Here is a 9,672-nt window from a genome sequence, read left to right on the forward strand (position 1 = left end):
GCTCTTTGCCCTTTCTGCAGAATAAATCCCTACTTAAACTCACCAGTTGATGATAAAGTCATCATTGTGATTTGTCCTCAAAAATTACATATTCTAGATGCAGTTTCAAATTATACATAATGCAGTTTCACTGCAGGCTGTCCCTGAAAGCAATGGCTCTACATGGCCCATGCATTTCATCTTGACAATCCTTGCACTGGATTTAATAATAATAATTAAAAGAAATAAATAAAAAAACACACAAATTGGTTCAGCTTGCTGATCCAGAAAAGCACCAACAAGTTACAAGAAAGGTGATCAGTGATCTGAAGTGACTGAATGATGATGACTGCTAGATCTGATGCAAAACAAGAGTGAGGAAACAGCACATCCACAGACTGCAGTGACAGCAGGTTATTTCACATTGTACCTAAGCTTTGAGGGAAGGAGCATAAACAAGAAAGAACAGAGATTTGGGGCCAAGTTCCATATTACAGTTGATCTGATACAACAGTCTGCTGCCAAAAGAAGGCAGTCCTGCCTACTCCTGTACTCTGCCTTCCCGTATCTAGCCTTTTGTCCCCTCCCTTCCATCAGCTCTGGAAGTCACCTGATTGCATAGTAAATATAGTCCACTCATTAATCTAGCAGGGGGGAAAAAAAAAAAAATCTTCCTTTTTGGCTAACTTTTGAACTCAACCAACTCCGCACAGGGTCAGACAAACACCACAGAGGGCAAAAAGGGAGACTACAGAGCAGAGAACGAGAGGCTGACGGTAGAAAGGCAAAGGTTACAAAAAGTAAAAGCCTCTTACCCTTTCTAACACCTGCAAGCTGTTAGATCTTTGCACACCAATAGATGCGTCCTTGCAGCATATGATTTGACAAGCTGCTATCCAGACTGTCTGCTGCCAGAAAGGTGGTCTCAAGCCATCCCACTCTGCATTCCCAACAATTCCCTTGGGCTAATCCTGGCACTCATCTGTCCCTACAGTAAACCACTTCAGGAAACTACACTGGCCAAAAACTAACCTGGAGAAAAAGACGTTTCCTGCTAGTTGCACTCCCTGTGCTAGCATAAGGAAGCACGAGACGAGCACCAGTGCTGGATGAAGGCAGAGAGCCGGGCATTCCTTTAAACAGTGACTAGCTGTGGGATTGGTGTAGTTGGAACATCAAGCTGAGCCCCTACAAAAAACACATGCTCTCAAGCCAGCTGTGGTTGAGCAAGCAGCCGCAAGCAGACTGCTCTCAAATGAAACCAGTAAACTGGGTTAGAGGACAATACTGCAGCATGGGATCTGAACTGGGGGAGGGGAGAGACGGGCGGGGAAGAAGACAGCTCAACATTTCAGTTTTACAGGATGAGCAAATTGGAAATCAACAAAATACAAAATCTGTTGATGAAACACGTCTGACCTCGAGACTGTTTAAACCCACAAGAGCTTTACTAACATGTCTAACTTGGCATAGAACACGATTTTATTCTGTCTTATTTATGAATAACAGAAATAAGCAAGGAATCCATTTATGTAATGATTCAGGAATAAAACAATTCAGAAGTGCCTGAGCAATGTAGCCAAAAATGCAGAATAACTTTGCACAATACACTGATACATTTTTATAACTCTGACACTAATCTAGAATTACATTTTGCTTGGCTAAAGGTATTACAGCGACTGAATCTCACTTATGTAGCATCAGTGCAAACTGTCTTGTAGTTTTAAAAGGCAGAAAATTTTTTATCACAGTCAGATAGTTCCACAACACCATACTTTTTCAGGAACAAAGTATGGTTATTCAGAATGCAAAATATACCTGTTCCCATTAAAAAATGGAGTTTACCTCTTGGGATACTTAACACACTAAGCTTTTAAGATATTACAACCACTAAAAGACAACTTATCTAACTTAAACTGTACTTTGACACTTAATGAAACCTAGTCATAGGACTACTCCATTTTACTTCCAGTTCTAAAAATCTGTTTTTGAAGAAATCAACAAGTTTCATAAGAGATATGAAGCCACACATAAAATTATGTGTTAAATAATTAATTTTTAATTTTAATAAATTATTATTAAAATTATTTATGTTAAATAATTTTAGGGTCATCAACATATTAGAAGTTTACATAGAGTTACTTGATAACAAGTTGTGTCAAAAAATTTCCTAACTGTTCTCTACGCCAGTCTATGCCTTGTACTGATTAACTGAGCCTGAATAGTAACGTGTTCTCTTTTCACTCAAATTTTCAACGTACCAGGGTTGTCTTTGGCAACAAGACCTTTGGAAAAGTCACTCGGTGTAGGGGAAGTTCGGCTGTCCCTTTTTGCTGCGTCAAGGTTGTTACAATATTCCCACCTCTTCTGCTGAAGCTCCTGAAGCCAGTACGTCATATCCTGACGAGTTGCAGCCTACGACACAAAAAACCAGAGTGCTGGTGAGATCACTGCATGACTTTGGTATCTCAATACAGTAGTTCCAAGTGCAATAATAAACCTAACACAGATAATGAGCAGACCAGCAAGGTATCATCACCTAAACCCAACATGATTTAAAAGAAACAATGACTAATGTACTAGGTGCACCTTGTGCACGCATACGCATCCCTGACTTTCATGACAAATCCATCTTCTGCTAGAAGTAGTCACATGCCATTTTTTTCTTCACTTTTACACTCAAACATTAGAAAACACAGCAGCAGCATTTTATATTTTACACACAAAGCATTATTTATAGAACTACAAATCTGTATTATGAAAAAAAAAGTCCCATACACACTCAGGAAGATTCCCATTTTCTTTTTTTAACTTGCTTTATTACCAGGAGAAACCAACAAATTAATAATGCATTGTAATGCCTCCTACTTTAATGACTAAATCTACATGCTGTATTACTTGACGATCCCATGAGCTAACTAACTTCTACCAAAAGGTCATACTTAAATCAGAAAAAAACCCACAACGTGAATATTTAATCTACAAACCTACAGTCATTAACGTGAATAGGTAATAAGTGAGCAAGAATTCAAATGCATCTTCAAGCTTCAGTAAAATCAGAGCTGTAAGAGTCATTTCAAAGCATGTCAAATGACAACCTACAAGTATCAACAAGAGACTAAGTGATGGTAACTGGCACTGCAGGTGCTCACTTGGAAAACTCATTTTTATTCCAACATCCCTTGTCCGCTGGCAGTCTGGAACCAGCACCTGACACTAGTAGCAGGGTATGGTCAGGAACAACAAGTGAACACTTGTGAAGAGACACTCACCCAAGTCCTTCAGCTTGTAAGCACACAGAGTTAGCCAGTCTTACTCCTACCTTCTCCCAAAGCGTGCTTGGTGGCATTATCAATGAAAAACCCTCATTACTTGCGCAAATGACTGTGTTTACTCTTTAAACAACTAAATTTCAAATAGCTTCCTGTTTATCACAACTGCAGAGGGTACCTGTGCAGGGCACAGCTGCAAAAGAATGACAGATGACAAACAACATAGTGTGCTTCTTTTGCAGGGAAATCTAAGTGCTGCATATAGCACATAAATGGCACAGCTTTGTCTTCATTTTTGGTATGAGAACGCTTTTGGTCTAGTGAAACTGAAGATCCATTTACCATCATATTATGACCCTGAAAGCAGGTAATTACAAGGCAGAGCATAAGCACTCCAGCAAACAAGAATGATGCTTCCCCAGGGTGCTCTCTCTGTCTCAGCAATCTGCCATCTTAGTGTTTAGCAACTGTAGAGATAGATTTTTGTTTTACGATTTGGCTTTTTGTACCCGTGTGAGCTTTAAAATCCACAACACCCTACCGCAAATGGCTCTGAAACACCATGCAAGGAAGTTCATCAGAAAACAGACACTCCTGGAGCTGCTGCTCCGGTTCCTCTCAGTACATCACACACATGAGAAGATATAAGATACATAAATCAAGTAAGCATTCATAAATCAAATCAAGTAGCAAAATAAACCAAATAGCAATACAAGAGGACACTGCAGGTTCACTCTTCTCAGTTGGCAAGAAAGATATCTAAGCAAGATATTTCTTATCTGAAATGGAAATTAGTGTCATATATTTATTGTTGCTTGCTCACAGGAAACTGGAGGAAAACATTTCCCTCATAAAAAAAGGACATGGGAAAATAATAGTTTAGAAGTGTCTACGACAAAGCATCAAAGAACTGGATGCTGGGAAACACCAATCCACATAGCCATCGCTGCCAGTCTTGGGATGACACAGCAGCAGGCTTTAAGTCTACAGATTCCAGTCACTTTTTGCAAAGACTAAATATCTCCCCTTCCATTTCGAGCACAAAAGTATTTCCTTTGGAGTTTTATCCAGTGGCAAGTCTTCATTTCTGCTAAATTTGAGGAGCCTGTATTCCCTTTAGTCAGACTTGCAGACGGGCCTCGTAAAGCAATATTTTACTGTGCTCCAGCAGAAAACCACCAAGAATTCACAGCTTCCACAACCACAGGATGCAGTACTTGAGTGTTTCTCTCTGCTACCACAACATAGCTAATGAGGCAATTCACCTGGAGTCAATTTAAGTTGTACCTACAATTAACTTCTGCCCATACCAGAGTTGCCCACTCAACTTAATGAGCCTTTTTCACCATTTGTCCCATTAACCTCTACCCAACAGTCTTTAGAAAAACATTAATTGGTTTTATTCAAGATGCTCCTTGTTATTGCTTTTTAATTCCCTATTGCACATGTTCTCTGCTGAGCAGCACATACGCATCCTCAGTTCAGAAGTGACATCACTGTTACACATTGGGTCTGTTTGCAGTTATGCTCCTTCACAGTGTAAAGCAGGACGGCAAAGCAGCAAAAGTTTCTCACTCCCCTTTTTAAATAGTTTTCCCAAGAAAAACTCAGTAACCCTGCTGCTGCACCCTGCCTGTTACTTTGCCTTCTTTCCTTCCCATACATGATTTTCCTTCTCTTATGGAGTTTTCCACACCCTTTGAGCAGTTTTTGCTGAGTTTATATAGGCATCTTAATTATCTACTTTACAAGTAAAAGAGCATCCTGAGAATCTCTCTTAAAATGAGTTTTGTTTAAACAAAATTAATCTTTGAAGCTTGTTGTTTGATATGGACTTTTAAAAAAAAAAAAAAAACCACACATAGAATATTTTAAGTCTCCCTCTTCCCCTACTCCTAAATTACAAATTTGCAAATTTTTTTTTAATTCACTTTACCTGTCAGAGAAAGGAATACTTCCATGCTCGCCCCATTTCTCATGGCTTCTCTGCATATTCAGCTACTGCCCACCATGAGAGAGAACATTTAGCTATGCGTAGCATCGATCACAACTGACAAAAAATCCTTATTTGTACTAAACTATTGTGTGGCACTGCAGTAATAAAGAACCTTAGCTAGTCACATTTTAATGGAGGCATTTCTGTGAGAAGAAAAACCACCATAAATGTCACCTGAACTGGTGCGAGGCACGGAATTACTATTGTAAACTTACAGGCAACAGTAGCAACAAAAGACACTGCGAAGAGACATAGTCCCATGTATTTTTCAACAGAAATGATGGAAAATTATTATTATTTCCTTAAAACCATTCCCCTATATTCTCCCACTGAGGATGCTGCAGGAACTGCCTTCTTCCGACACACACAAGACACAAACAGAACAATTTTGGGGAACGCAACTACCCAGCAGCATTCTCTACCTGGACCCACTGGTGGAACACATACTCCAATATTAAACCCTTTCAGGAAGAATCCAAAGAAATGCAACGAGCAGACCTGCCATTTTAAGGAAACTCATGAAAATTCTTTCCACAATCCTTTTCTGAACACAAACTCTCCCTCAAGCATTTTTGTAAAAGGGAACATCACCAGAAAGTTTGCATTTCTTAAGATTCACTAATCCTGCTATGCTCAAACAGCAAATTTATGAGTCAGAGGGCTTTTTCTGGAGGACAGCCCAATTTTTACTGAAAGCATTGTAACCACTAACCAGCAAAGTTAAAAAAAAAAAAAAAAGAAAAAAAAAGATTATCTCCGAAAACAAATCACCTTCCCTGCTGAGGGAAGGTGATTTTTTAGATTACCTTCTAAGCTGAGTTAGGCCCTAATGGTGTTAGGTTCTAAAACAACACTATTTAAGCTCAAGCACCCCATTATTAATCACTGCCACATCCTTAAAGATTACTGACAAATTAAAGTAAAAGCTCCTAAATAATTCCGATTTCAGCAAGTTTGGTATCCGATACTTTCAAGGATCTGGGCTTCAAAATCTGCAGTGTCTGGAATGCTGACTACTTGGCCAATAACCCAGGTAAGTTTTTTTTCCTTTAAGAAGCCTGCGCCATTTCTGTTCCCCTCCCCTCCCATTTCCCCACTGTTCACAAAGAAGTTATCTGCACATAATGAGTAGACACACAGTCTATCATCACTGGCCAGTGTCCCTTTGTTCCAAAAGCAAGTGAACTGTGTCACTACAAGACACTGCTTCAAAAACAAATCAGAAATGACCCTTTGTTCATTTATATATATTCACAATGCTAATTCTTTTCTCCCTTAATGACAGACCTCACTGTGCAAACACAGGCAAATACTCAGTTGACTGTATTAGCAGCATTCTGTGTTACAGCAAGTATTCGCAGGATCAGGTCCTTTCCATGAAAATATTCTCAAATGTAATCTACCCGTAATTCATAAAGTACACAATTTTCTCTGCTTCTTTACCTAAAGTGATGGTAGCTGTTACGTATTTTAAATGGAAAAGTGTTTTACATGCACTCAGCTTCTTCTAATGTACTTTAACTGTTGAAAATATATGGAAAAGCTACAATCACGCAAGTGTCAGGTTGGTTATCTACATTTCTAAATTACGAACAATTTACTTTATTTGCTGCAAAGGCTACAGTATATTTTTTCCTGAAATTGTGAGAACCAAACCCCAATTATATCATACCGTCCTCAGCTCCCATTAAATGACAAAGACTGAGCAATCCAGATGATGAAATCATTACATTAACAAAAAACTGAGGCATTATGAAGAAATAATGCATTCCTCAGCAGCACGATCATTTCAATCTGGAATTCCAGTTGCTTATTTCTTATTGCTCTTCTCAGCTTATAATACTGAATGGGAAAAACCAGGTCACGAGATCTGGAAATTCTGAACAAGCAGCAAATTGAGGAAAATAAGGCATGTGAGTTAGACAGTGAAGACTACGTTTGACTTGACTTTATTCCTCGTGCTCTGTGTGTAATATTTTCTTGATAGACTAAATCACAGGGGCTGGATAAGTCAGTGTGGGGTTTTTTTGGTGGGTTCCTTTATTGCCTTTTTTTTTTTTGTAATTTAACGTCTTGAATGCATTCTTATTTGTATTTCTACCTAATTTATCTGAAAGATGTTTTCAAACGTCTTAAAGACCTATCATGTTGGGTAGAACACTAATTCCAGCTGCGAGAGCCTCATCCCTTGGTGAATCACACAGCCACAAAAGGCTAGTTGGTCCTGCAATATCCCTCAAAATTTTCATTAATTCCTTATTTATTATATCAACACCTATAATGTAACAGCATTTTTATGGACAATTGCTTGGCCACTTTAAGGCAAGCATCATAACAATACAAGAGGTAGAAGATACAAAATTATTTTTTCTGCTAAGTATAGAAATGACCTCGTCTTCCTTAACTGGCACCTTTTCTCAACCCCCATAAGGGAAACATGAAGAGAGCTCCAGTCCATGGAGGTTCTTTCCTAGAGAGTACAGGGGAAAAAATGAACACAAGAAGTACGGGCAGAGCAGTAACACCACAGACCAAAAGATACCAAGAAAAACATGAAAAAGAAAACCCTGTTCCTTATGCTTGTGCATTGGTGTCGAGTATGATTTGTATCTTCTTGACTGCAGAAGACATCGGAGGCTGTTGCTCGAGTGCTGTTTGACAGACTAGTTACCTATTACACAGGTGGCATATACTATTTCCCACTATAATCCTAAGCATAAATGACATGTTTCTCAACAAAGGCCCTCCTGTTCAAAAAGAATCATCAAAACAAAACGTGCATTATGTATTTTCCTGGAGATTTTCACACAAAAATCACTAGATACTAATTAAAAAGAAACAAACTAAAACCTTCAAACTATCAAAAAAAAAAAAATCAAAGCTCACACCAAGTCTGCAGTCTTAACTTTCATAACATAAACACTCAGGGTATAAAGGCAGATTCATGGAAAGCAATAAAAACTTTGGTTACGTCTGTGCAAAGAAAAAGGTAGTTTTTACACGACTACATGCAAAACTGCTGATTACACTGCTTTTCCTCAACCAAATATAGTTAAAATCATTATCGTGTTAGTTTTCCCATTAAATAACTTGCTTATTCTTTAGCAAAGTATGTTAATGATTAATTATTTTCAGAAACATTTGCATTTATCAAAACAGAATATTGAAGAGCTTTGTACAATCATGTTCTACAATCTCAGAATTTATTATCATTGCTCAAATCTCCACTGTTAAGGGTACAGATCTCCAATATTCAATAGGAAGTTTTGCTGTTTAATAACTTTATGGATGATTTATACTCTAATATTAAGGATCTTGCTATAAAAGAACGCCGTTCACGTGAAAACTCACACTCAGTGCACATGAACATTCCTTGCGGGAAATATATGCCTTAATAGCAATTAAAAATAACGGATACTCAGGAAAATGTATTTCTTCTTTATTGAGTGGAAGTGGTTTCCTTGGTTGGTTGTTTTTTTTTTTTCCTTTCCCTAGGCATGGCAATAAAGGAAAGACACGTAAAACAATCCTAACATTTACCTCTTGTCCTAGGAAAGCCTGAGTTCGTGCAAAGACAAAGCGATAAGAGCCTCTCCTACTATCAGGAAACTATTCTCCCTCCTCCTCTTCCTTCCTCCCAAAGCAGCCCAGATGAAGACTTCTGCCCTGCATCATCTTTTCAAAATAAACACCCCCAAAGCGATAACCAACCACTCCCTCTCGGCTCCCAAACCCACAACCCACCAGATTTCCTTGGAAATTTTTTTTCCACCCAGACGTTTCCCCAGAACCCGCCGGGCCGCGCCAGCCAGCCCACCCTGCCCCGACAGCACCGGAGGCGTCGTCTTCCCCTTCAGAAAAGCACTTCAAAAACAAAATCATAAAGGAAGAAAAAAAAAGAAACTAAGGCCAGGGAAAGCCTGTACTGCTGACCAACTCCGCCTTTGCGAAATGTTACTTTTCTTCCTCAGGACAGCCCCGCCGCGCCTGGCACGGCCGCACCCCGGCGCTGAGGGGACGGGACGGGGGAGAGTGGCCGGGCGCGGCCGCCCCCGGGCCTACCTTCAGCACGGCGACGGCGCCGTTGGGACTGTGCACTTCGAAGGCGGCCGCCTCGTCCCCCGCGGCGGCGGCGGCCTCGGGCTGGTGGTAGCTGAAGCAGGCGGAGGCGATGTCGAGGTGCCCGAGGGGCAGCGCCTCCTGCGGCCCCTTGAAGTAGTAGAGGTAGCAGCGGCGGGGGTCAAAGACGAACCAGCGGCTGCGGAACCCGCGCAGTGGCCCCTTGCCCGACAGCTTCTGCAGGTACCCGCAGAGCTTGGGGGTGCCGGGGCCGGCCTGCTCCCCCGCCGGGCCGCAGCCGGGCCCCGCGCCCTCCCCGCCGGCCGCCGCCGGGCCCTCCTCCCCCTCCGAGCCCGCCGCCGGCAT

General features: G+C 40.6%; 1 protein-coding gene across 1 annotated transcript in view; it reads right to left on the reverse strand.

Annotated features, from left to right (window-relative positions):
* TBC1D2B (TBC1 domain family member 2B) overlaps nt 1–9,672 on the reverse strand; it is a 36,670-nt gene extending 26,998 nt beyond the window's left edge. Inside the window, exons 1-2 of the mRNA XM_054213409.1 lie at nt 9,310–9,672; nt 2,241–2,394 (exon numbers count right to left, since the gene is read on the reverse strand). Of these exons, the coding sequence (XP_054069384.1) occupies nt 2,241–2,394; nt 9,310–9,672 (517 nt within the window). The remainder of the gene's footprint in view (nt 1–2,240; nt 2,395–9,309) is intronic.

The sequence above is a fragment of the Rissa tridactyla genome, chromosome 9, assembly GCF_028500815.1.
Source record: "Rissa tridactyla isolate bRisTri1 chromosome 9, bRisTri1.patW.cur.20221130, whole genome shotgun sequence".
Taxonomy (NCBI): Eukaryota; Metazoa; Chordata; class Aves; order Charadriiformes; family Laridae; genus Rissa; species Rissa tridactyla.